The 26,667-nt window shown below is 40.2% G+C and overlaps 2 protein-coding genes across 2 annotated transcripts; one reads left to right on the top strand and one right to left on the bottom strand.

Annotated features, from left to right (window-relative positions):
* Positions 1–1,652: 1,652 nt before the first annotated feature.
* On the bottom strand, positions 1,653–9,520 carry prcc (proline rich mitotic checkpoint control factor). Its single transcript, XM_088329397.1, has 7 exons — positions 8,902–9,520; positions 8,775–8,822; positions 5,992–6,468; positions 4,500–4,595; positions 3,576–3,722; positions 3,436–3,501; positions 1,653–2,045 (listed from the first exon to the last, which is right to left on the bottom strand). The coding sequence occupies exons 1-7, from the start codon at positions 9,136–9,138 to the stop codon at positions 1,959–1,961; spliced, it is 1,158 nt and encodes a 385-aa protein (XP_088185523.1). The 5' UTR covers positions 9,139–9,520; the 3' UTR covers positions 1,653–1,958.
* A 954-nt stretch (positions 9,521–10,474) lies between these two features.
* stk3 (serine/threonine kinase 3 (STE20 homolog, yeast)) lies at positions 10,475–25,550 on the top strand. Its single transcript, XM_088329386.1, has 11 exons — positions 10,475–10,631; positions 12,821–12,901; positions 13,098–13,226; positions 13,301–13,415; positions 14,468–14,632; positions 18,701–18,868; positions 18,941–19,078; positions 19,276–19,401; positions 21,391–21,592; positions 21,686–21,918; positions 22,305–25,550. Exons 1-11 carry the CDS (start codon positions 10,609–10,611, stop codon positions 22,461–22,463), a joined length of 1,539 nt encoding a protein of 512 aa, XP_088185512.1. The 5' UTR covers positions 10,475–10,608; the 3' UTR covers positions 22,464–25,550.
* The last annotated feature ends 1,117 nt before the right edge of the window (positions 25,551–26,667 follow it).

Below are 26,667 nucleotides of genomic sequence, written 5' to 3'. Positions count from 1 at the left end.
CCCAACACGTAAAAAAAGTAAAGGAGCTAGCTAGATGGCTTGCTAAATAGCTAAAAAGGTATGAAGATAGTTAGCTACAAAACTGAAAAGGTAGCCAGAAATCTAGCAAAAGAAAATGCACCCTTTTTTTTTATTTGCTTTATAAAACCTATAAATTGGAATTCAGTTTGTTGTATTTCCTGTAAAATACATGAATAAAGGGATAAATGAATTTGTTTACTTAAAATATATGACTAGATTCACATTCTACTCTTAATTATTTGCTTGAATAAGTATCCATACTTAAAAAAAAAATCTGTCCATGAAGCCCATGAACTGGAATTTATTTGAATTTAGAAAATAATAATTTATCATGTTATTACTGTGTTATTAGCAGGTTAATTATTTGACTAAAAATCCCATTGACCCAGCACTGGTGAGCTGTTTTCAGAACAGGTCAGTTGGGACCTCAACTGTCCTTAGGGGGTACCCTGGTGCCCACAGGCACCACGTTGAAGACATATTCTCTATATCATTTCAGTAAAAAAGTGATTTACTTTAATATGCCATGACACATTTTTGTATAATCTTGACTGGCATGCCTTATGGTCTCTGATCATGAGGCCAAAAGTGACAGATTCGTTAAAGAATGCTGATATGCATATCGCTAGCCGCCTTGAGTATAAACACTTTGAAATATGTTCAGTCTGAAACCGGAACATGTAATCACCACTGCCCATCCAAACTATCGGCTGCCTTTTCGTGGCCGTTTTACAATGCATTTGACTTCGATTTCTAACAAACCAATGCCAGCTGCTGGTCATTACGATAGAAGAAGAAATACAATGGCAAAGCAAAGTCACCAGAGGGCAGTGTCAGCATGATTTTTAAGCAGACTTGTTGAGAAACGTTGCAATAATTTCAAGCATTTGCAAGCACCTAACCCAAAATTCAAGCATTTTTCAAGGCTTGAAAACACATTAAAATTCAGGCACTTTCAAGGATTTCAAGCACCCGTTTGAATCCTGTTCTCTGTCTTGTTGACGAGTAGCATGGTTCTTACACCTTTTTTATGGGCAAATTCAAGAACTTTACAAAGGCCTTTCAAAGCCAATTTTTAATTTTTTCCAGTACAATTTAAAAAGAAAATCTAGTGCCGATCAAAAGAACGAGAGCCTTAACATATTTCCAACCTAATTTTGGAACCCTAATTCACAACCCAAGTTTCTAACCCTATACCTAACATTATCTATATCTCTAGCCATAACCCTGTCTCAAACTGTAACCCTAGCTCTGAATGTATTTTGGAACCCTACATTCGGTTAAAGATCCCTAATATGAAGCCAAACTCTAGTTCCTAAACCTACACCTAATTCTAGCTGTGACACTTAACCCAACCCTAATTTAGAGCCTAAATTCAGTTTAATACCCTATTGAGGAGCAACAAAATCTTAGTTTCTAACTCTAGCCCCAATCATTTTTTTGGAACCATAGAATAAGTTTAAAACCCTTATTTGTACACCTGACACAAGAAATATGGCAACAATTTCCAACGTTCATAAGCACTTCATCTAAAAGCCAAGCCCTTTCTAGGCTTTCAAGCACCTGAAAGAACCCTGTAATGAGAAAGCACTTTCCGTACGTTCTTTAAGAACCAGCAAATACTCAAACAATTGTGCACCTACGAGTTTATTATAAAATTCCCACGTCAGTGCGCATGTACTTCAGTGTGAATGCGCCGATACTTTCCCGGGAGGCATAATGGTTCCTGACTACACAGAGTAATGCTAAATATTTGTTTACATTAAAAGGAAAAACCAACAAAGGAAAAGATTTACAACCCAGTGGTGTCTCCAACCCGCTAGCAAGGGATGTGAGTGTACCTTAAAACGGGGTCATGATCAAACAGGTGAGGAAAATGTGCATTACAGTTGCTTTGTAATCTAAAGGAAGCTCCGATCTTCTTAACAGTCCGGTTCTCAGAAGCCGTATTTGGCCTGCGTCTGCCGGCGGGTCATCCGGTTTTCTGCCCAGCTGTTCTTGAGCTCCAGCTCGCGTTCCTTCGCCTGGAGACAAAAGCGCTTTCATCGTCCAATATCACATCATTGCTTTTCATCTAACATAACCATATTTTTGTATTTTGTCTGGCTCTTACCAGAAGGGCTTTCACTGATCACACCAGGGCTGCACGATTTCCCCCCAAAATCGTACCGGGAAATTCGGACTATAAGCCATGACTTATTTCCCAGACCTTCAACCCTGCGGCTTGTGCAACGATGCAGCTAATTGATGCATTTATTTTCTAATGCCCACCGGGGGCACCTGAGCAGTAAAGGTGAGAGTGAGACACGTGGAATATGTGTATCGAGGAAGACACAATTTTAATGCAACTTTCCGCTTTGTGCATGACGAAACTATCATGAACAGACCCTCATCATGGAAAAGGTGTCAATCAAAAGGGCAGCGCTAACATCCATATTGGGAATCATTTTACGAGTATGATGTTTATTTGTAAACGGAAATAATGCGACCAAACGAATAGATTACAAGAATCGACCTCCAACTAAGTTACCTCAACTTTATAGATTTGGGGTATCTTGTTTCAGATTGATTTTAATGTTTTTGTGATGAGCACATTTTGAAATCATATCTTAAATCCCAAGAGTTTGCATTTTCCAATGATATTTCAATGATTGGTGACATCGTACAGAAACGTGTGTCAGTCAAAAGGCCGCGAAGAGCTTAAGGTACTGTACATTATTGAAACTCTTTCTGTCTTCCGTCTTTCTTTTAAAATATCTCATGTTTTAATGGGGGCACGTGTGGCTTATAGTCAGGTGCGGCAATGTGATCATGGGCCTCTTGCTTTCTTCTTTGATTAGTTTGGGCTAAAAGTTTAGAGGGACTTCGTAGGTTTGCAGTAGTTTTATGCTCTCTCTCTCCATTTTGATGATAATGCTCGCACAGTGCTCTGGTAGACGTGCAAAAGTAAAATCTTCTTGTATCCGTGCCTGCTTTCAACCTTCTTCTATAACTTTATCCCAGACCAGATCTTCATCTCTGTCCTCCGGTGTCGGCTCTCACAGGGCAGTTTAAACACAAGCATTCTGTCATTGATGGAAATTTAGGTCAACAGTAAATCAATCATAATCAATGAATCATGACTTCTGGAGTCCGTCGCCTGCGATGAGAGAACAGACGGCCAATATTTTTGCAACGCCTTCTTTCAATTGTTTGGATATAAATTGAATATAAAATGTTGAAAAGATTTGGTTCCACTTCACGTTTGGGTCTCACAAGATGTGGAGTCTTTGATGATATTTTCAGTTATTTAGCTTTAAGTTTGAAGTCTGGCAAAATGACATACGTTTTTTTTGGGTGGGGCAATACTCTGCTAGGCATTGTCTCACAGACCATACTGTATGAATGGCCATTAGGACACTGAGGCAGCCTCACCTGGTGGATAAGATATGTAATCTGGTGCTTGCGCCTCTGTTGTCCTGTGGGCATTCCTCCCCTTTTCTGCAGAGAAAAAAAGCCCGTTCTTCTCAAAAATTGTTTGCACTCTTACATCCTAACGTAGTCCGGGGTCATACCTTGCTGAAGGACCCCCGGGTTGACTTCTCCTCGGACATGCTTTTAGTGATCCACTGCTGGTGACCACTCAGTTGGTCGTCCCCTTTGATTTCAAGGAACTTGATTTCCTCTTTGCCTCGGTTTCTTTTGCCCTGCAGCCGCATGAACTGTATGCAGCACGGACACAATTGTCACAGAAAACTATTTCCAGTTCTAGTCATGCATATTCAGCAATTCGATAAATTTAATTTAGTTTGCGATTATTGTAGTTCGTACTCATCACTGGTTAAAAGACTTGGGTAGAAAATAACCCAAAATTGCTTAAAAAATGGACGAATGCACTCACTATTTGGATCAACTTAAACCAGTTTGCTGGGTTGTACAAACAGAACCATTTTGAATCGTCTTTATTGTTATGGATATCAACGTTGTATGCAACGAGAGTAGACATGGTACTCCAGGGTAAAACATGTAATAAAGATTTTAAAAAGAAAAAAAAGATTGACTATTAGTATAAAAGCCAGAAAAAAAGAACATCTACAATCTAGTGCCTAGAAACTGGCCCAAGTTGTAGCAACAGTTCAATATTTGTGAATGGAAAAGAATAGTGCACTGTTAAAAAAAAGTGCAATATAATTTAACAGCAATAAAATCCTCAACCTAGGGTCAAAATATAATTTCACAGTTTTGTGCGATAACATTTCGCAGCAACCAAAAAACAAATTTTGGGCTTTTTAAATAAATTAATCTATTTTCTTCCTGGTTATTTCGGACAACTCAATTTTATTTTTTAGGTTATTAACGAACAATATGCTCTTTCTAAGGTTGTAAACTGAGTTTTTCTTCTTCTTAGGTGGATTAAAAGTACATAATTTGAAAGGGGTTCAAACATTATGTTTTGTTTCCAATTTTGCTAATACTTTAAAAAAAGTTCCATTTCTTACCGCTTCGTCATCAAACATGGCCGAATTACCCGCTTCTTCATCTTCAGGCAAACCAGGACTTGGGTCAGGGTAATATGCTTCATTAGAATTGTATCCCTGTGAATGAGATAAGGTAATTCATGTTGAAGTCTTCAAATGTTAAAATGTGATGCATGTAATATTGCTCAGATATAGGTACACCTTTTCCATGGCCAAATTCAAGCACTTTTTAAGCACTTTCGAAGACATTTTTTTTTATTTCCAGGACCAATCAAAAGAATGTTTTTTTGGGGGTGGTTAGTTTTGATGTATAAAATAAATTGGCTATCCTGCCACTAACACATACTTTGTGCTATTTTGAGCTGTTTCTATCCAAGATCTACAATCTCTGTATCAATGGGCTGCTATAAATTGACATGATTTCTGCCTCAACAATGCACGCGCAACTTCGCAACGTCACACTTGTTCAGAAATACAGAAAGCATTCTCTGGGTATTAGGTAATAATTGAGTTCAATAGGGAAGACAAAGAAAGAAAATACTGTTTGTATAGAACAGAGAAATTAGCCAAATTTTGACTCATTTCAATTATATTGGTTGTTCCGAATAAGAGCGCATTCAATCTTTCAATCGACTGCTGATCTTTTGCTTTGTGTTTTACTAATTCTAATTGAGAGGATCTGTGTAGAAATTGGCTCTTCTCATGAGTAAATCTGGTTCGGAGATAAAATATTACTCGCGCGATTTTTTTCTGCATCGTAGCCAATTTTGCACGAGCGAAGCCAGGACACTACTGAGCTCACAAATGGTTCAGTCCAGTAGATATAGGGACACGGTCTCAACTGCAGTTTGCAGTCAAGGTGCCACACCAACACCCCTTATGGCTGTACGTAGCTAAGGAATCCTTTATATGTGAGCTCTTTAAATAATGTATGTTCCCTCTTGAGACACATTATAAAAAAAATAACAGAACAATCTAATCACCCAACAACGCCAACAAACCACCCAGAGCAATTTTATTGGGTGATGGAGCTATAAACACAGGGCAAGCACTCCCCCTCCCCCTTGCCCAAAGTAGTCAGCGCTGCAGGTAAATATGTTGGTATCATTGTTTGCAGTATTTAGTGATATTTTTACAAAATAACTCACAATTTGTTTTGAAACCAATATTTAGGACAAAAATGACAGTCAAAATGAGCCTCAACACTTAAATAACTGTGGGAGGGAGACAATTTTTAAGTGGCATATTAATACTGACAATGGCCACAGGCTCTGACATTATTATTATTCCATGGATTCGATCAAATAATCAAATGTCACACAGTGAAATCAAATTCGCTGAAGAAATAGCTTTAGTCTGGAGACAGGATTAGGCGGTTTTGAAGAATTTGGTCTTAAAATATATGGTGTGGCTCTCTCTAAGTATTTTTATATTATAGCTGTTTCTGTTAAAAAGGTTCCCGACTGTTGCTCTACAGTGTGAAGCTCGCCTAATTAAAAGCATATGTACAAACCTCAGGGTAGGATTCTGGTCCTGCCATGGGCTGCTGATACCTTGGGTACTGGCCCGCCCATGCAGCAGCCCCCTCGTGGCCTCCTCCAAAGTCAAGAGGGGCGTCCGATTGTCCCGAATCATCGCCGGGCGGTGGTGGAGGAAGAGGCGGAGGCGGGGGTGCGGGAACCGGCTCCGCGGCCACTGGTTCGGCTTCGTAGGTGGGAACGGCGGCTGTGGGAGGCGGCTCGGGGCTCTCCCCTAACGAGAAATAGTTCTGTGGCGAGATGTCCTCCTCCTGTTCCTCCGCAGCTACGATTTGGCGGGCCAGTTGCCGTGCCGCCGACTTCGCCGCCGCTTTGATGGCAGACGGGGACGCGCTGGGGCCCAGGGCCGGAGTGCGCTTGGTGAGTGTGTGGGGAATTAAAGGTCTGTCGGTCGCCTTCACGTTCAGGTTTTTAGGTTGCGGCAGTAGAGAAGACAGACCGCTACCTGCGCCCTGTCAAAAAAACAAAGATGTAGGGTTAAACACAGTAGCAATGCTTCCCAGACATAGGAATATCCTGGCGGGCCGCCAGGGTTTAATTAGTCCTGCCAGAGTCTCATGAACGTGTATTACTAGAAAATATTATATTTTTAAATAAAATCATCTCTCAGTTCTCGCGGTTAATAGAGACCAGATGCAGTTGGATTTCAAATGTACACATTTTTCTTCCGGGGGAGCAGATTCCCAGACCACCCTAGATTGTCCACCCACCATAGTGTCACAATATCTTAGTTTTTTTTCTTCATAAAGGATACATTTTGAATAAAACCCATAATTGAATGTATTCCCCCAAAGATTCAGCAAAAAATGCCTTTGTTCCAGCTCAAATTGGCCAATACCATTATCAGACAGCTATTAGTACTAATACCTCTAGTTATCAAACCAACTGCTGACCATCTGAGGTCGTCTACGAAGAAAGATTTATTTACTTCTGCATGAAAAAGAAAGAAAATCATTCATATAGCCTTTCCAAGAAGGTGTACGGTATTTGAGCATGATAATTAATGCGATGTTTAATGTTATTACCTACATTGCATGTTGATTATGTCTGTGTATTGTCTGTTGATGCCCTTTCAAAATCCATTGCAGCCTGGTCATCCTGGAAGGGGGATTACTCATGTGCAACCCACGCTGAGCTTTTTAAGTTTTTCCTTGCCCTCGTGTAGGTTTTAGATCAGGGGATGTTGCAACAATAGTCAAGTCATGTTTATTTGGGACGCCTTTCGTGATAAGAAGCCTCAAATACCTGTACAGACTAGATTAGTATTACAGGCCACATGATAGCCTAGATGGTAAGGCGCCCGCTTTGAGACTGGGAGGTTCGGGTTCGCGCCCCGGCCGAGTCATTCCTAAGACTTAAAAAGTGGTCGGCGGCGCCCTCTCTTGGCTGCGGCTGCATCGGGTCAGATGCAATCGACATTTCGTTCTGTGTACATTGTTACACAGAATGACAATACAAGGAAATTATTATTATTATTATTATTATTATCACTCATCAGACTGTTTTGCCATTTCATACCTGTCAACCTGTACGTTTTTGCCGTACAAAGTACGCTTATTATGCATTTTAAGACGTGTACGACATACAAGAAAATCTGTACGAAAAACGCAAATTTGTCAATTATGGGTACCATCCGGTATACACTGACAATCACGAAACGGCAAATCAATCAAGTCAAACGAGTTCACCGCGGTAGCCTCTATCTCTGTATCGTTTTTTTTTTGTTGAAAACGAAGCGAGCGGTTTGATGCTACTGTGCGCGTGCATCTGCCGCCTCGGATTTCATGTGGTAGTTGTGTAGTGAAAGGAAGTCCGTCTCTTTTTAGAGAACCAGTTTTTTCTGCTCAACTCATTAAAGAGAGACGGCTCTCAAACGGCTCACTTGCTTTGATGCATTATATTACGAATCATTATTGTTGTATAAAGAAGTTAAGAAAAAAATGTAAGTATAAAAGGAGAAAATGAAAAAAAGACAGGTTTGTGGTTATCCCCTTAACCAGTATATTACCAACAATAATTTAATGCAGAAAGTGAATTAATAATTTGAATAAGAAAATGTATTATTCTACTGAATTATATTTGCATGTATTTTTTCCTTCTACAGTGAACGTCCAAACTACTTATTTTTTGAACCTATTTTATAATAAACCTCATTCATGTCAAGCAACTCAGTATCTCACAACAAAATGTTAATTAACAATATATATGATATAACAAAACACATGTACAATACAACATGTTAAACTACATAAATAAGCACGTTTGAAAAAAGATATGGTGTAAGGGAAAACACAACATTTTGTAAGGGCATGGAGCCGTGGAGGTTGACAGGTATGCTTTTTCTACTTTGTGCAACCCTCTGAGACTCCATGGGGGCGGCAGTAGCTCAGGAGGTAGAGCGATCCTTTTAGGATTAAGGGATCCCAGTTCGAATCCCGGCTTGTCCGTGTTACATGTCGAAGTGTCCTTGGGTAAGACATTGAACCCCCAATTACCCCCAATAAGCAGATCACGGCCGCTATTGGGAAATGTGAAGCACAATGTAAAGCGCTTTAGGAAGTCATTGACTTGAAAAGCGCTATAAAAGTGCAGATCATTTCATGTGATTAAGGGCGTCACAGATAAAAATGACTTGACTATGGGAAACACTGCACGTAGATATTAATCAATTGTTTTTTGCTTTTGCAAGCTCTTCAAATAAAAGGTTTGCTTTTCACTGTTGCAATGATCAACTTTAACGGAGATTTTAAAAATCTACCTGGGATTGGAGTTTCTTCTTAGCTGGCACATCGTCATCCGAATCTGACTAATAGGAAAAAAAAACACAGACACAATCATATCGAATGTTTTAATCGTTGTTAATCCGATCAGGTCGCAACACTCACGTCGTGCTTCTCGATTTGCGGTACGGGAATTTTCACCGGCTCCGTGCGCTTCTTGGGTTTGGGCAAGCCTGACAGTAAACTTGTATTGTTTCGGCGTGGGTCTTCATTCGAAGTCCTATACGCCGTAGATTGTTTTTGTGGGGCTGGCAAGACGGAGAAAAGCCCCCCTGAGCCTTGTTTACCCGACGCTCCTTCACCATCGCTGTCATCACTGCTACCGTAGGCGACTAAAGACATGTTAGCGGGCGATTTTAATACCGCTATCCCGCATGGATACCAGCGCTTCCCCCTTAATTCTCTCCAATTCAGTGCCTCATGAATGGGAAACAACTCAGTCCCGTTATCGAATGGTAATCAGAAGCAGCAGAAGTATGCTAGCTGTAGGCCGCTAGCCTCTTCCAGACACCAGCAAGCTCAATTCTACTGGTTTAAACCGTCAGGTTATAAATCTCCGTTGCAGAAGATATAATCAGAATCCTCCCGTGAATCGCATTAGGCGAATTGAATAACTTTTATCATCGCGTATTGACACACAGCGTCCGTTGCCATCGTTTTGTTTATCCTCAATTAGCACGGAATCGAGTGTCTACTTCGCTTTTGTTATACATCGAACTGGCGCGCTAGTGCCTCTAGCGGATTGTATCCGAATGTCTGACAACACGCCATACATATTATCACTACTGCTTTACGCTCTTATCCCTTAAAAACATACATGCTAACCTTTTTGACATTTGTGGTCGATTTTATCGCACACGGGTCTTTCTTACTATCAACCTTTTTTTTTAAGAAAAAAAAGGCCAAATATTCAGCGTTTTCAACATTTCATCTGAAAGAGGGACCTTCAAACCATAAAAGTAATGAATTGGTCCAGCTCAAGATACTGTAACATTTTCTTGCCAATTACTTCACACATGACATAAATGTGTCCCCTGTTCCACTGCATAGAGTAACGGGGCAGACAGTAATAGGGGGTCATTGTAGGCATAGGTTAGCCATTAATTCTAAAGTGATGAAAAAGTAGCGAGTATAAAATGATTACTGCCGTAAGATTTTTAACATGTTTGTTATCGAATTTCCCCCCAAGTATGCTTCCCACTTTAGATAATCGTAACAGAGCGGACCTGTTATGTTTTTTACTGTTCTTCTCCTTGAAAGTTATCCTTTGAAAACAAAAATGTTACATCGTAGAATCGTGACGAAGATGTTTAACACCCCCCACCCCCCAACAGGCGGGTTACGGCCATTTTACACATTGCCCCTTTAAGGATCTGTTAAACATGTCACGATAATTATTTTTCGTTTACTTTATTCATTTTATGGTTGTATTTTCCGTTTTTTTCTGTATTTCTGCTGCACTTTCTGTTCCTTTGAAAATGTTTCACTTTATATTGTTTGACTGTTTGATTGCGTTTTTCTTTCTTTTATGATTTAATGTTCAATAATATAAAATAGTATTAAAATAAATCTAGGGGCCTATGTGGGTTGCAATGCGCACGCGGATTGGCGCACTGACCTCCAAACAACGCGCCTCGTGATTGGTCAAAAAACACGGCTAGCGATTCGCCACCATTCGCCAGAAGCTCTTATTTTTGGGGAACAACGACGACAATGTCCGTCCGGTGATTACCATCAAAAAAAAAAAAAAAAGGAATCACTAAGATTAACATCATTCTTTCACATTTTTTGCATCACTTGACTTTCGACGCCATGGAACAGTCTGCCCCTAAAAGGTTTGTCACTATTTTGTTGGTACTATTTGTAATTTAAATGATTGTTGACTTGCTAGCTAAGGAGGTTGCTACTGGTGAGCTAGCCGGCAATGCTAATTATAGAAAGTAGTCAATCTTGTCCAAACTTGTTTGTTTTTCTTACGAGAAAGATTTATAATAATATGTTTTGCGAGGCATATCCTTATAGAAAGTTGAACTAAATCTTTGATATGCCGGGTGCTTGAAATACTTGAAAATGCTCGACTTTTAATGTTGTGTTTTCAATGATTGAAAAGTGCTTTAATTTTGGTTGACGTGCTAGTAAATGCTGTAATTGTTGCCATGTTTCTCAACAAGTCTGCTTATAAACGACGCAGACTCTGTTCTCTGGTGACTTCGCTTTGGCGTTGCATTTATTTTTCCACAGTGATTAACGGCAGCAGGCATGAGTTTGTACGATTCTGTTCTATGAAGTTGAATTGCCTCTCTATGGGTCGGGCCCAAGGACATGTGCATGTCACACCTAAACAGGGCACTATGATTAGTGCAATAGTGTAAATATTACATTTATATTGTGGACGTGGGCAGCACGGCGGCGCAGTGGTTAGCGCTTGTGCGGCACAGTTCATGTCATGGGAACCTGTCGTGGGTTCAAATCCAGCTCCAGACTTCCTGTGCGGAGTTTGTATGTTCTCCCCGTGCTTGCGTGGGTTTCCTCCGGGCACCCTGGTTTCCTCCCACGTTCCGAAAACATGCATTTCAGGTGAATTGGCCGGTCCAAATTGTCCCTAGGTGTGAATGAGCGAATGAGTTGTCTGTCCCTGTGTGCCCTGCGATTGGCTGGCAACCAGTTCAGGGTGTCCCCTGCCCACTGCCCGGAGATGGCTGGGATGGGCTCCAGTCCCCCCGCGACCCTAATGAGGATAAGCGGTACGGCTGATGAGATGAGATGAGATTGTGGACGTTTATTATGGGCCATGCAAAAAAAGGAGTTAGCATTTCCCAATGATAAATTGTATTAGGGAGAACTTCCTGTAACTGAAAACGTAACCAACATATAACCGTCATTTTACTCTGTGCCTTAATGGGAAGGGATTTGTCTCAAATACAGTAACACATGTATTGTTCGTGTCCACAATTCTAAATTCACAATTTACTCAAGATATAAATCTAGGGTCGGGAACCTTTTTAACCCAAAGAGCCATACCATTCCCTTTAAGACAAATTATAGCAAAACCTCTAAACCTGCTCTCCTGACAAAATCTATATTTTCATCCCATTGTGTGACATTAGATAATTTGATAAAAATGTATAGTATAAGAATAATGCCAGAGCCTGTGTCTCATATCACTTTAAACTTGTCTCCCTCCCGCATTTACTTAAGATCATCTCGGCTCATTTTGACCTTCACTGTTTTAATAACAAATGGTTTCAAAACTAGGTGCAAGCAGAGTTCTTTTGTTAATATGGCATTAACGGTACTGTAAACATGGATAATGATGTATTTACCTTTGGTGCAGACAGAATTGTGCCTTGTGCCTAGCTCCGCCCACCCCTACTGCTCATCCAGTCAAATTGCTCTGTGTGCTTGGCTGGTATTTCTGGGTCTTTATAGTTTGTTGTATGGGTTTTCATCATAATGTGTCACATCAGTGAACATATATTGTCTAATGAGCTAATTTGTCTAAAGTTTTCCTTAGCCAAAACGGGGTCTGTTTGTGTGACTGTAAACTGTTGTGGGAAGTATGCCCTTTATAAATATACTGGACCAAACTTAATCCGTGCAACAGACTCTTCTCCAGGCGTGATAGATTTGGAATGCTTAGATGACATGTGCATGAGTACAATTTGATCTCCGAGTCCTACATATACTTATGAAAAGAGCCATATATGGCTTCTGAGCAATAGGTTCCAGACCTTTTGATCTAAATCCAAATGCCTTGATAAATGCACACCAAGATTAAAAATCTCGTGCGAATCAAAGATATATTTGTGGATCGGTTAAACATATGATTCACAGTGGATTTCTTCTTTTAATGGTACTGGAGAAATCGAAAAATGTCTTTTGAAAGTCCTTAAAAAGTGCTTGGATTTGGCCATGAAAAAGGTGTACAAACCCTAGATATAGTACTTGTCACTCATTCACCATGACAATTTAATGGATTTACTGTGTTTTAATGTTCCGCATTTTGCCCTGCCCTCTAATATAGTAAGTTGAAAAAGCTGAGTGAAGACAGCTTGACCAAACAACCTGAGGAAGTGTTTGATGTTCTGGAAAAACTTGGTGAAGGGTGAGTAACTGTTTTACTTCCTCTCATCACAGGTTAAAGGCGATATATTGTGGAAAATTATTTTTTTAGGTGTACGCTACAATTTTTATTAGATTCAAACTCCGATAAAATTAAAAAGATGTAAAAGTTTATATCACTGTGTGTCTCTTAAAATGTGTCTATCTCCTGTTTGTTGTTATTACTGTTTTGTCTTTAGTTCTTATGGCAGTGTATTCAAAGCCATCCACAAAGAGTCAGGCCAAGTTGTGGCTATCAAGCAGGTTCCAGTGGAGTCTGACCTGCAAGAGATTATCAAGGAGATTTCCATCATGCAACAGTGTGACAGGTTGAAAAAAGCAAGACGACATTTTTGTAGTTTGTCCACCATCTTTGTTGCTGATCATGTATATTTCTTCCAAGCCCTTATGTGGTGAAGTACTATGGCAGCTACTTCAAGAACACAGACCTGTGGATTGTCATGGAGTACTGCGGGGCGGGCTCTGTGTCTGACATCATCAGGTTGCGCAACAAAACGGTGGGTCCTTTCCTCACAACCATCAAATGTATTTCATTTTCTTAACTCATTTAGTGCCACGATGTATCAATACTGTATGATTAATCATTACAAGATGACGGGAACAGCTTTGATCAGATTTTTGTCTCTACATTGAAGACCCCCTCTTCCTTGTGTTGCTACCTTTATCCAGCGATTGGGAGTGTGTGGGCAGCCGCCGAATGACCTGAATGGTGTGTTTACGTCACTGGAAACATCGGTCTGCCTCTGAAATACCAAAACTAAAGAAAAACATAAATCAAAAACAACAACAAAAAAACAATCAAAACTAAACAAAAACTGTTGTTTACAAATACTCCAGATACATTTCATTTCCCCCTATGTTCTTGCTTAGAGCCTTTGCTCGAAAAATGCTGGTCTACTAGGAATCCCACTAGCCCCCAAAAAAAATCCACAGGTTCGAGAGTGTTTTCCATTCGGGCCCCGGTCCTGTGGAATGCCCCCTGAGAATCTATCTACAACCTCAGTGGAAGTATTTAAATCCAGGCTTAAAGCACTCTTATATTCCATAGCTTATGGATGACCTATATTTCATGCAGATGATGTCTGTGTATTGCCCTCGCAAGATCCATTGCAGCCTGGTCATCCTTCTCAGGATTTCTTCATTTCCTCATGCTGAGGTTTTGAGCGCTGATGTAAGTCTTGGTTGAGGGGATAGTCTAGTAATAGTCTGTTGTCTATAGAGCCCCTTGAGACGTCCTTGTGATTAAGGGCATCACAAATAAACATGACTTGACTTTAATAAACAATGATAAAAGCTAATAAATCATGAGGGTTATAGATTTCTTTTGGTATGCCTATATAGCTACGGGAAAATAAATCTGTAGGTCTTCAAAAATGGGTCATAATGGCCAAAAAAATGGCTGGCACTCGAACTTCTCATTTGAGGGAAAGGTCTGGCATTGAATGCGTTCAATTTGTCGGGACATAATCACAAAATGGTGAAAATTTTCAATGATACTGAACTGTCCTTAGTGTTAAATAAATTGCAAATACATTGTTTTTTTTCCCAGCTTACAGAAGATGAGATCGCCACTGTTTTAAAGTCAACACTCAAGGGGTTGGAATACCTTCACTTTATGAGGAAAATCCACAGAGACATCAAGGCTGGGAACATCCTACTCAACACAGAGGGACACGCCAAACTGGCTGACTTTGGCGTGGCAGGACAGCTAACGGTAAGAGCGCAACGATGATAAAAACCATGGCGTGAGCGTTGCTGGCACTTTCCGGTTATGTCTTTCTTGGGTGTGCAGTCTCTTTGATAGCACACCGTTTTAATATTCTCTACAATGAATCAAAATGATTCGGATGTATTATCATCGATAACAATGTAGTAAACATTGTATGCAGCAAGATTAGAATGGTGCAGACTTTATAAAGAGAAAAAAGAGGATGAAAGTCAGAAAAAAATATTTACAGTGTAGTCCGAGAGATAATGACGCAGATGATGCCAGAAGTTGCTAGAATGTCGACTAGCCTAATGGAGGAAATGCTAGCAAAGGAGGCTAGGAAGCATAATCTCGTGGTGGTTGGAGCAAAGACACATCGAGAAAATGGGGAAGCTGTCCAGGATACCCAGCTCTTTCAGCAAGTCGCCGAAGCAGTTCCGGGAGTAGAGAAACAGGACATTCTGGAAGTTTTTCGTGATGGAAGGCTGAGGAATGATGGTAAACCCAGGATTGTGAAGATCCGATTCCGGAATACAAGATCAAGGCTGGCGTTTCTCCGTGGATTCAATCGGGTGAAAAGTACCTTTCCGACGTTGTCTTCTGGATTTGTTCGTCCAGATATGACACCAAAAGAAAGGGAACGCGACAGGGAACTACAGGACGAACTTAAGCGCCGTCGGGACGAAGGTGAAGTAAACATTATTATACGGGACGGGAAAATTATTGTCAAGCCGGGAAATGCCTAAGGTCGCCTTCGCCTTTCTTGAACAGCCCCTTGATTCATCTCATTAATGCCCAATGTTTGACTTCTAAGGCAGATGACTTGGTTTCGTACATCAATTTCTACACCCCTGATATTTTGGCAATTACAGAAACTTGGTACTCCGCTGGTGACACAGGGCCAACTATAGAGAAATATCAGTCCATTAGAACTGACCATAAAAATGCCCAACATGGAGGAGTTTTGCTCATGGTTTCTCATGGTATAACTGTGTTTTCTGTCGCTAATTATCAATTCGATAGAATTGAGTTATTGAGATGTGATATTCTTATTTCTGGGGTGAAGCTGAGAATAGTGCTTGTATATCGCTCTGGTCTGAGCTCTTTTCAGGCCAACGTCGCTATGTTCGAACATCTGAATTCTATTTTTGATACTAAATTGCAAATTCTACTTATGGGTGATTTTAACTTTCCTGACCTTCACCACAGTTTTCTTCAAAATTCTGATACTAATCTAACTTCAATGTTCAAAAACTTGGTTTCAAATGCAGGTTTCTTTCAGCATGTCGATAAACCAACCAGGGGGTCCAACGTATTAGACCTTGTGTTTTCCACTGACAGATATCTGATTAAAAACATTGACGTTGGGCCGAGTTTCTCTACCAGTGATCACGATTCTGTTACTTTCCAACTTAACCTGGCTCTTAAAAAAGATACCGCTGCTCAGAACTACATAAATTTTAAAGACTGTGATCTACATGGCATGAGATACTTTCTGTCTAGTGTCAACTGGTACCTCTTATTTGATAATTGTGGGAATATTGAAGAAATGTGGGCAATATTTAAATCTGTTGTTTACACTTTGATATCTGTATATGTACCCTCAGTTGCTGTTACACCTCACGTCAACCGTGATATAGCTGAATTGCATAGGCGAAAGCAGTTTATTCACAAGCTTTATAAACGTGATCAGTTGGCATACTTGGAAAGTTATCAAGATGCTTCAAGGGAACTGCGGAGGGCCATCAGGCGGGAAAGGGTGGCCGAGGAAAATAAAGTTTTAGAGGCTAATAATACTCGTAAATTATTTTCATACATCAACCGTAAACTAATTTCTAGGGCATCTATTCCCAACCTGAAGGCATCTGACGGTACCGTTGCTACAGATAATGCTGACAATGTCCGTATATTAAATGATCAATATGCCAGTGGTTTTGGTCGTGACAATTGGGTTTCACCCGACTTTCCCAGCAGAACTTCAGCTGTTCTAAATTCTGTGGAACTTTCAAAGGACTTAATTCATAGATACTTGATAAAACTTCCCAGCAAATTTTCAGCCAGCCCTGACAAAATTCCAAATTTCTTGCTTAAAAAGCTAGCTGACTTTTTATGTGAACCATTATTTTACCTGTTTTCTAGATCTTTTGAGGATTCACAGCTGCCTGAGGACTGGCTTAGTGCTATTGTCATACCGATTTTTAAAGGGGGGAGCACAACAAGTGCAGCCAACTATAGACCAGTTAGCTTGACTAGCTGCGTCTGTAAAGTGTTTGAGAAAATTATCTCAGATGCCATATGGAAATTTATACAGGAGCACAATCTTTTTACGTTTAAACAACATGGGTTTAGGTCCGGACATTCTACCATGACTAACTTAATAGCTCATTTGAATAATATTACCAGTATGTTTTTGTTCACAATATGGCTGGTCATGTTGTTTACTTAGACTTTTGCAAGGCTTTTGATAAAGTGTCTCATAACAAGCTTTTACAAAAACTGAAATGCTATGGTATTAGGGGAAAACTGCTTGAATGGATAACAGCATATTTGTCAAATCGTAAACAATGCGTAAAAATTGATGATGTTCTTTCAGCGTGGTCGGAAGTTTGTAGTGGGGTACCGCAGGGCTCAGTACTAGGACCATTATTATTTCTGTTTTTTGTGAACGACCTACCTGAGGCCATTCAAAGTAGTGACATCTCAATTTTTGCCGATGATGCTAAACTGTCGGCTTTCTTACCAAAAACCCAGGTGACAGGAACAATTGATTCTCTCCAAAATGACATTAAATCAGTTTTTCTTTGGTCCGAAAAGTGGCAACTGCAATTGTCATCTCATAAATGCTTAGCACAGTCGTTTTTACATGGTTCTGTTCCGCTGTATAACATTAATGATCATGATTTGCATGTTGTTACTGAACATAAGGATCTGGGTGTCACTCTTACTTCAAACTTAAAGTTTATCACGCATATCGCCAAAATTACCAACAAAGCCAATAACATAGCATCAAACATTTACAGAAACTTTTACAACAAGAACCCAGCATTCTTAGTTCGAATGTTTTGCGTTTATGTTAGACCCGGGTTAGAATATAACAGCGTTGTGTGGAACCCTTACTTACTCAAGGACATTAACCTACTGGAAGGAGTTCAACGACGGTATACGAAGCGGATACCTGGGATGCACTGCTGGTCATATCCGGAAAGACTACAAAGACTGAACTTGGACTTTTTGGAGCTCCGTAGAATTCGATTTGATTTAATTTTTGTGTTCAAAGTACTGCATGGAATGATCGATGTGCCTTTTGATCAATTTTTTGAGTTCTGTCGTGTTGATGGTTTACGTGGTCACAGATATAAGTTACGGGTGCCTAGACCTACCAGCAACTTGCACGGAAACTTTATTTCTTTCAGGATACCAAAAATTTGGAATTTTTTGCCTGACCGGGTTATTAGTGCAAATACGGTGCAAACCTTTAAGCAAAGGTTGGCAGAAACAGATCTGTCAAATTTCCTTAGGGGAGGGGGTGTAAGGTGACCATATTTGGCCATGCTCACTCTCAGCATTAGTTTTTCTTTTTGTGTCATGTTTTGATTAATGTATCCAACAATACCTTCAATAAACATTTCATTTCATTTCGTAGTGTTTAGTGACTGGTCTAAGTTATAGTAATCTATATGTATAGCACTTTTTGGAGACCAAAATGCAACTCAGTGCTGTATAAAATCAATGAATGAAAAAGAATAGGGCATTGTAACAATCATGCAAAGAAAAGAAGTGCAACAACATTTTGCAGCAACAAAATCCCCCAAATAAGACGCGAGGTATGTATTTTCATAGTTTCGTGCAATAACATTATCATAGTTTAGTACTCTCGTTTAAGATGTTGATGGACCTGAAGAAGAATATCTCCCTGAGTCCTGTTTGTCCTTGTTTTGAGGGACCTTTAGGGTCTACCAGTGGGCAACAAGCGGTGGTGGCTGGGGTGGGAAGATTCTTTTATAATGATGATGACTTGCTACGGTAGTTCAAGAATCCTTCTTTATTAAGTAAAGTTACAATTTTCTTCAAAAGGACACCATGGCAAAGAGAAACACTGTAATTGGAACGCCTTTCTGGATGGCTCCAGAGGTGATCCAGGAGATAGGTTACAACTGTGTGGCCGACATCTGGTCGCTCGGCATCACGTCCATTGAGATGGCCGAGGGCAAGCCCCCCTATGCCGACATCCACCCCATGAGAGTGAGTATAGATTTGCTTGCATGGCGTCGTGGTATCGCCCGTTTTATACTCTCTTTCATCTGACTGCTTTAGGCAATCTTTATGATCCCCACCAATCCTCCGCCGACCTTCCGAAAACCTGAGCTGTGGTCGGACGATTTCACAGACTTTGTCAAGAAGTGTCTGGTGAAGAATCCGGAGCAGAGAGCCACCGCCACACAACTTCTTCAGGTTGGTTACAAATACTCACACAACAAAGCTACAAATAAAACCTCTCTGCATTTGAGTCTTGGCAATTTAAGGATTCAATCAAGTAATTGTACGGATTGAACATTTATCATAGTTAAATGGGAAAATCAAATATTGATTTTCCCCTTTTTTTGGTTCCAGCATTGCTGATTTAAAAATTCTGAATCTCTCCTTTTCAGCATCCCTTCATAAGCCAGGCCAAGCCGGTCTCCATTTTGAGGGACCTGATTACCGAGGCCATGGAGATGAAGGCCAAGAGGCAGCAGGAGCAACAAAGGGAGCTCGAGGAGGAGGACGACAATTCTGTCAGTACTGACTTTTATTCATGCTACCGACACGAAATAGCAGACTATAAGGCGCATAAGATTTAGACTACAGTAAGAGCTACTGTGTTTATTCTTGTATAACCTTTGGGTTCTTTATACACATATGGCATCAAATAGTGCAATGATTGATCAATTGTTAAGTGTCGCTGATTACATTTGCATAACTTTTTTTTGCCTTAGGTATTGAACCCAGGTCCCAGCGGTGACACTTTAGTACTGGACCACGTACGAATAAGCATTAGTACTTATCTCACTATCACACTATTTTTACGCATACTGCCAGAAACACAGATTTGCATTGTGCATGTTGTTCTGTAGTTTCCCCATTTATACACCTGTTTGTCAATAACATTCAGATTCAGATTCAGATCTACTTTATTGTCATTCTAGTACACGTGTATACAGAACGAAATGTCGATGCATCTGACCCCCACAGTTTCCTTGAATGTACAGATATAAATAAAGTTGTATTGTATTTTGGCTACGTATAGTATTTTACCATAGTGCCGATAGTGCAAGAAGAGTAGCTAACCAGATGTGCAAAATGGGCAGTCAGGTTAACAAGTCAGGTACACAGTAACATTAACACTGTAACAATAACGCTGTAATTACAATAGTGCAGAGAGCAATGTTATAAATAAATATAATAATAATAATAATAATATAAATAGCAAACATTGCTATTTAATATCTCTACATACGTAAAAGAGATCGTATAGTAATTTGTTGAAAAACGTTGTTTTATGTTTTTGTCTTTCGCAACGTTATTGACACACATCTGAAGAATGGTTAACAAAATACACTATGCAAATCAGTGTTTCCTGCAACCAGAGAAAAAATGGTGTGATAATGAAATCAGCTCTGATGCCTTTTTGTATGTCAACTGTTCCACTGCTGGTATTGTCAGCATTATTGTGCCACGACCCGAGTTCGAATACTGGTGCATACAATTTATTGCAATTTGGGCCAGCGATAATTATTGAGTGATCAATCATTGCTCGAATACGGTTATACACTGTAAAAACTCTTGTAGTAAAGAACAACAATAAATACGGCATGCATTTCCAATCTTATCCACTGTTTTCTGCTGTATACAAGGCGCAGCAGGTTATAAAGCGCTGTTTCAAATTTTTGGCCAATTTATCGGGCGGGGTGATCATTGGAACCGACATTTGGGAAGTTGGCATTTTTATTTATTCATCAGAACAATTATTCAGGCTCAGATGCAGCCGAGCCCCTCCCCCTGTCTCGGATAGACAACCGGGGGCGGAGCCACTGAAGTAGGAAGAATAACGTTAAAGCGCAGTAAACAGCGGCAGCTCTGCTAACTCCTAAGTCCCCCTGACATGCCTGTGAATCAGAACCACTGATAATATTGAGATTTTAAAAAGTCAGTGGTAGAAAAGCATGTGTGACATTTAGAGATTGTGTAAAAACAGTAATACATTTATTTTAGGGAAGCATAATTACGTGGAGACTGATATATTAGCTCTTACAACATTAGTTTGTCAATCTGGTTCTAAAAACAGGAGAGCTCAAACTTATAAATTCACAAGCCTCGTTTAAATTTTGGTGCACCTTTTGTTTTAAGTTAATTTGAGTTATGTTGGTTGTATTGTTATTTGTATTCATTGTAAGAAAAAAAAAATCAGGGAGCTGATTATGGTTTTGCACGCGTTCTTGCTAAGCCTAATTTTATTTCCTGCACTGTTAGTTTTTAGTTTAAGTGAAAGATTAGTTGTGTTGAAATTCTCGTTTATTTACTGTAAAAGGTTTCAGAGAGCTATTAAAGTCGACTATGAATTTATATCAAATATTCTTTGTTTTTGCATTATTAAGAAATTCTTGCGCTAATTTTTATGTTTTTACAGCGTAAGAATATCCGCTCGGAATATCGTCCCTATCCTTAGTTATTACGTGCGCCTGATAGTCTGTATCATATAGTATTTGTTTATTTTTCCTCCGCAGGAGGAAGAGACAGAGGTGGACTCTCACACCATGGTGAAGTCGGGCTCGGAGGGCATCGGCACCATGCGAGCCACCGGAACCATGAGCGACGGAGCGCAGACCATGATAGAGCACGGCAACACCATGCTGGAGTCCGATTTGGGCACGATGGTCATAAACAGTGACGAAGAGGAGGAAGAAGAGGAGCAGGGATCCATGAGAAGTGAGGCCTGATGACTTTGCAACCTGTGGTGGTTACGCATAACAGCAAGACTATAATACAATAGTCTATGTGCATCTCCTCATTTTTCCCAAGGACACGCCTCTCCACAGCAACCCATGCGTCCATCGTTCATGGACTATTTTGACAAGCAAGACTCTAACAAAGCAGCCCAGCAGCAACAACAACAGCAGCAGCATCAACATCAGCAGCACCAGCAGGAGAATTACAACCACAACCAGCCTCAGGAGCAGCCTGGCTACCACATCCAGTCCAAGAACATCTTTCCCGACAACTGGAAAGTGCCCCAGGACGGAGACTTTGATTTTGTGAGTGAAGTCATTGTGATCCTACCAATGTGGCACTACCACAAAAAAATACAGGCACAGTGTTTCCCATAGATTTATCTTAGAACCCGGTGGAAGGACAGTACTCTAGGGGATCCTGGGGTATGTCCCCAGGGGCGTGTTCATTCTATTCAAAATGTGTTATATGGCGTACACAATTTGAAATGATCAAAAATTGTTATGTAATGGCGCCGTTACTCCCAACACTGATCGTCAAGCATTTACTACAATATGTTTCCCATCAAATTGTAATCTTTTATTTAGAATATCGAATTATCTTTTTATTTACTTCTAACTCGTTTTTTGACAGGGGTTACAGCAAGGTAGCAGGGTGATTTTGATTGACGCTGTGGTTTGTGTTTGCTCAGCTGAAGAATCTGGATTTTGAGGAACTTCAAATGCGCCTGAGTGCCCTGGATCCTATGATGGAGCGCGAGATTGAGGAGCTTCGGCAGCGCTACACAGCTAAACGCCAGCCCATCCTCGACGCCATGGATGCTAAAAAACGGCGGCAGCAGAACTTTTAGTCCTGGTAACACGCACGTCACACGTGTCCATACTTTTCAGTGTGAATACGAGAAGCTACGGCGTTTGGAAAGGAAGCAACATTCACGACCAAAGACAATCAGATATCATGCTGCCTTAAACGAAGGAGGGGCAGACCTTTTCATCACTGAGGCTGTTTTGGCTTGAGCAAAACCGGCGAAGACCACATAACGCAGGATTTGTTATATTTCTTATTTTATACGTTTTTTAGTCCGTGCCTCAAAACATTCAGCGCAAGCCACATTCCTTTTGAAATATACAACACTAATACCCCTAAAACATCTATATTTAAGTCAAGTCACATTAATTTGTGTAGCCCTTAATCACAAAATGTCTCAAAGGACTGCACAGGTTACAATTACACCATCCCCTGACCTTACACTGAAATCCTGGCAAAGAAAAATTCAAAACGGCTTCCTGAGGTCTAAATCATTCAAAAGCTGTCGATGATAAGTGTGTTTTAAGGCGAGATATAAACATTTCCACTGAGGTTGCAGATCAAATCTGACAGCATTCCACAACACCTGGGCCCGAATGGAGATTTCTTCTTGGCTTTCCGGATCACTAGTAGACAAGCATTTTCTGAGTGATGGCAAGAACAAGGGGAAATTAAATCTCAACAATATGAGGGGGCAAGTCCATGCATCATTTTGTACAATAATAAAAATAAATGGCTGACATTTCAAATTTACACGCTCATTGGCAGCTGGCCAAGCGTAATGCAGCTTAAGTAGTCGCTGAGGCAAATACTCGAGCATGGGAGGAGTTTGGCGAGGCGACTTTTGACCGTGTTCGGGGAAATTTTGATCGACCTTCTGGTGTCTCGGCGGGAAAGCAGTATAGTGGAGATGGCCGCTGATCACCTCGACCCGGGACGTCATAAAGCGGTGGGCAGAATTCTTCGAAGACCTCCTCAATCCCACAAACATGTCTTCCTGTAAGGAAGCTCAGCTTGGCCCTCTGGGTTGGGCTCTCATATCTTTGAGGTTGGCTCTCGTATCTCTGAGGTTGAAGTCACTTAAGTGTTTAAAAGGATTATAAAATACAAATTTTCTCAATTGGGCACAAAACATGTAGTGTAATTCCCCACAATCATACAAATATGTTGCAAAGTATTCCACGCGCCCGGGGGACTCGAGAAATTTAGTATTAAAGTTGACCCATCTGCCCTGTTTACTGGAGGTGTGACGTCTTTCAAGGAATACAACACTTTCAAAATGGTGAATCCCATCAACACAACGTGTGAGGCCAGCTCCGGAACAGACCAAATTGTAGAGAACAGCGATGGCATATCAATCATTTCTGTTTGGAGAAATTGGAATCACTGGAAAAAAAAAAACAATAAAGTGAGGGGCTTGCGAGGGTCCCGGTGTTACTCTGATGACGTCACAACTCAGAAAGTCAAAGACGAGACGGGCTGTTTTCAAAATTCATTATCTTGGAAATTAATTGAAACATACCAATAACATATATATATATATATATATATATATATATATATATATATAGATGCAAAAAACATGTACCGTATTTCCCACACTAAAGGGCGCACCCCCAAAAAATAGTTTTTGGTCCTATATCTTCCATAGATAAGGCGCACCGGATTATAAGGCGCTACAATGGGAACGTCGACAAAACAGTCAGATGATTCAGTCAAACTGATTACCGCCTTAACATTCCCAAAGCTTGCAAAGAAGCAAATACGTGTCGTAGACACGTGCGGATGCGGTGTCCGTACGATGTCACTCAAATGCATCATTTCAAATATCATTCGGAAGGTTAAAGTCTTGGGATTCAAGAAATGCCAACCATTCTTTAGTTTCTATTTTCTTTTTCGCTCGCAACTTTACTGTGCATATGACAATAAACACTTGGAATTGAGTTTAATTCACTCATCTCATCACAGCAACATCAAGATCGTTCTAAAACAAGATACTGGGAAAATATGAAGCCGCATAGCTCACCTAAGTTCTCACGTTCAATAATGATACGCAATCATGGTCTTACAACCGTGAGTGTAGTAAATCCAGGAGAGTAAAATATTTACAAATACAGACTAATGAAACATGTTTCTTTATGGCGTACTTTAGCAAGCTTGCTATTCAGTCATCTTTTTCAGCCAATTTCAGGGTTTGTTTTGGCCCTCTAGCCAATCCGAGGCTCCGAATAACTTCAGCCAATAGCGATCGATTCAAATGATGATTGACACATCTTTTTAGTCCAATTGCAGGGTTTGTTTCGTCCCTCTAGCCTATCCGAGGCTCCGAATAACTTTAGCCAATAGCGATCGATTCAAATGATGATTGACACATTGGTTAGCCAATGAAACGCCGGTATATAAATCCCAGCATACACCGCGGACTACTAAAATCGAGTCAGCGGCTGTTGCGTAAGTTGCGAGACTTTGCGATTTAATATTGAGCCATATATAAGGCGCATTGTATTTTAAGGCGCATGGTCAGCTTTTGAAAAAAATTAAGACTTTTAGGTGCGCCTTATAGTGCGGAAAATACGGTACTTTTTTTCTCACGTTTTGCACGTTTTAGAATTTGTGTATTCCTTTATAAGCTCCTTGCTGGCAAGACCCCACAGGGGTTAATGAGATCCATCGGAGTGTCATGTTTGACATGTCCGCAACACGGCGTGGACATTGGAGGCAGTACCCTGGACTGGCAGAAGACCTGTTACACTATTTTATTTAAATAACTTTTTTTTTTCAATCAAATTTGACACTTTTAAATTATTGTTTCAAACATTTCTTTGATTAGCATTGTTCAATTACAGGAGCTTATGTGGGCGTTTATATTGTTAATTGTTATTTTTTGGGGGGGCAATGTGTAAGTATGAAAAGACAAGTCTATTAAATTGTACAGTGAGTGTGAGAAGTTATTAGCTCATGTGTTGTTTACCTAAAAATCACTTTGTTTTTCTCCTTCCATTTCACCACAGTTCTAATGAGACGGATTGTTGTGTCCGAAACGGTTTATTTATTTCTTTTCTTTGTGATCATATTTTGTAAAAAAAAAACTGCATGGTAAATAAATAAAGTTACTTTTAGTTAACCACAATTGCGCTGAATTGTTTTCTATTGTGTTCGAAGCAGTACTGATTTCTAGTTAGACGTTATGCAGAACTTCGTTTTAAAGGGACGGTGTGTAACATGTAGTTGCCTCCTAGTGGTACCAAAATGTTCATTCAGTTAAAAAAAAAAAAACATTGATTTTAATACTTATCCATCCTGCCGTCGTGTATCGCTGGGCATCGTTTGAACCAGAAAACACAGTGCCATCTAGTGGTACACTAGGGGCTTTAAGTAAAAGTTTATGTTTACATTTTTAAAACGTTCTTTTGGTTCATGGAGCTCCGTTTTTTTCCACACAGGCTCTTTGGATTTCTTGTTGTATTTCACATTCAATAAATTTCCACACTATGGTCCTCTGAAATATAAGACAACACCCCAAAAAAGTATTTTGTCATTATCTACGTACATAAGGTGCCTAAAATTGAGACTACACTAACATTCACTGGTTATACACTTACAGTATATATGTCAATCAATAAATTTAGCTGACTTAAATCGCAAAACATCAGACAATACGGGAATCAAACTCTGGTCGCGACGATGAGAGCGCTCACACTTATCTCTAGACAACCAGTGATACAGACGTATAAAACAATATTCGATTTTATCTCATTATTACCCTTTTTTACCCTACGATGCTAGAAACACTGAGTTGCATAGTACATTCTGTTAGGTAAAACCAGCAGTTTCCAACCTTTTAAAGCTGAGACCAATTTTTGCGACTACCGTAAATTCCGGACTATAAGCTGCTACTTTTTTCCCCAAACCTTCAACCCTGCGGCTTATTCAGTGATGCAGGCCAATTCATGTAATTTTTCTAACAGCCGCCAGCGGCGCTCGAGTACAAAAGGTGAGATTTAGACCGGTGGAATATATGCGCCGAGGAAGACTGCAACTTCGTAGCTTGTGCACATATTAAGTTAGCGTGGACATATCCTCATCATGCAACTTGCTAAATGAAAGGCACATGAGGTAGCTTTCAAGCTAAAGGCAAACAAGCATTCCGGTATAGAAGGAAGCAGAGCTACTGCACGTAAACTTCACTTCGCGAATGTGTTGCTAGCGTGTTTTTGACTAAGGGAGCGTTTGACGTCGTCTATGTG

The sequence above is a fragment of the Urocampus carinirostris genome, chromosome 2 (genome assembly GCF_059441175.1).
Source record: "Urocampus carinirostris isolate Australia breed hairy pipefish chromosome 2, RoL_Ucar_1.0, whole genome shotgun sequence".
NCBI lineage: Eukaryota > Metazoa > Chordata > Actinopteri > Syngnathiformes > Syngnathidae > Urocampus > Urocampus carinirostris.
The sequence above is the reverse complement of the archived record's forward strand: the minus strand, read 5'-3'. Positions and strand labels throughout refer to the sequence as shown.

Coding starts and splice junctions, on each gene's coding strand:
- prcc (XM_088329397.1), bottom strand. CDS start 9,138: ATGTCTTTAGTCGCCTACGGTAGCAGTGATGACAGCGATGGTGAAGGA. Junction 6,469..8,774: donor AGAAGAAACTCCAATCCCAG/GTAGATTTTTAA, acceptor TTTTTTTGACAG/GGCGCAGGTAGCGGTCTGTC. Junction 3,502..3,575: donor CCCGGGGGTCCTTCAGCAAG/GTATGACCCCGG, acceptor TTTTCTCTGCAG/AAAAGGGGAGGAATGCCCAC.
- stk3 (XM_088329386.1), top strand. CDS start 10,609: ATGGAACAGTCTGCCCCTAAAAG. Junction 18,869..18,940: donor CCGACATCCACCCCATGAGA/GTGAGTATAGAT, acceptor TGACTGCTTTAG/GCAATCTTTATGATCCCCAC. Junction 21,593..21,685: donor GGAGCAGGGATCCATGAGAA/GTGAGGCCTGAT, acceptor ATTTTTCCCAAG/GACACGCCTCTCCACAGCAA.